Here is a 264-nt window from a genome sequence, read left to right as displayed (position 1 = left end):
CGGCCACCGGAACCGTCCGGGCCAGGGCCCGCGGCCTGAGGGCAACCCCCACTGAGACCGGGAGGAAAAGGGCGACAGTCCGCGGCGACCCGCACTCACCCGGCTGATGTTTCATCGCCATCACGGACACGAGGTAGTGAGCGATGTCAAAAAAGGGGAACATGGACGTGTGGGAGAAGGCCAGCGTCAGGTCATCCCACGAAGAGTCCATGGCGATTACCGACCGCGGCGGATCGCCGCGGCGACAGGCTCCCCTCCGGCGCG

General features: G+C 67.4%; 1 protein-coding gene across 4 annotated transcripts in view; it reads right to left on the bottom strand.

Annotated features, from left to right (window-relative positions):
• The window catches only part of Tmem38b (transmembrane protein 38B), a 50607-nt gene that overhangs the window by 42678 nt on the left and 7665 nt on the right, over positions 1–264 (bottom strand). The window contains exon 1 of one of the 4 annotated variants that reach the window (XM_010619694.3): positions 100–258. The exons of 1 other annotated variant lie outside the window; for it this stretch is intronic. In XM_010619694.3, coding sequence (XP_010617996.1) covers positions 100–211 — 112 coding nt within the window. In that variant the 5' untranslated portion in view covers positions 212–258. Of the gene's footprint in view, positions 1–99; positions 259–264 lie in introns of those variants that run through there. 2 more of the 4 variants (XM_010619696.3, XM_019206840.2) reach the window with 2 other exon arrangements.

Source organism: Fukomys damarensis, unplaced genomic scaffold, assembly GCF_012274545.1.
Source record: "Fukomys damarensis isolate Sample0158 unplaced genomic scaffold, DMR_v1.0_HiC HiC_scaffold_36, whole genome shotgun sequence".
In the NCBI taxonomy this organism is placed as follows: Eukaryota; Metazoa; Chordata; class Mammalia; order Rodentia; family Bathyergidae; genus Fukomys; species Fukomys damarensis.
This window is presented reverse-complemented; position numbering and strand designations above follow the sequence as displayed.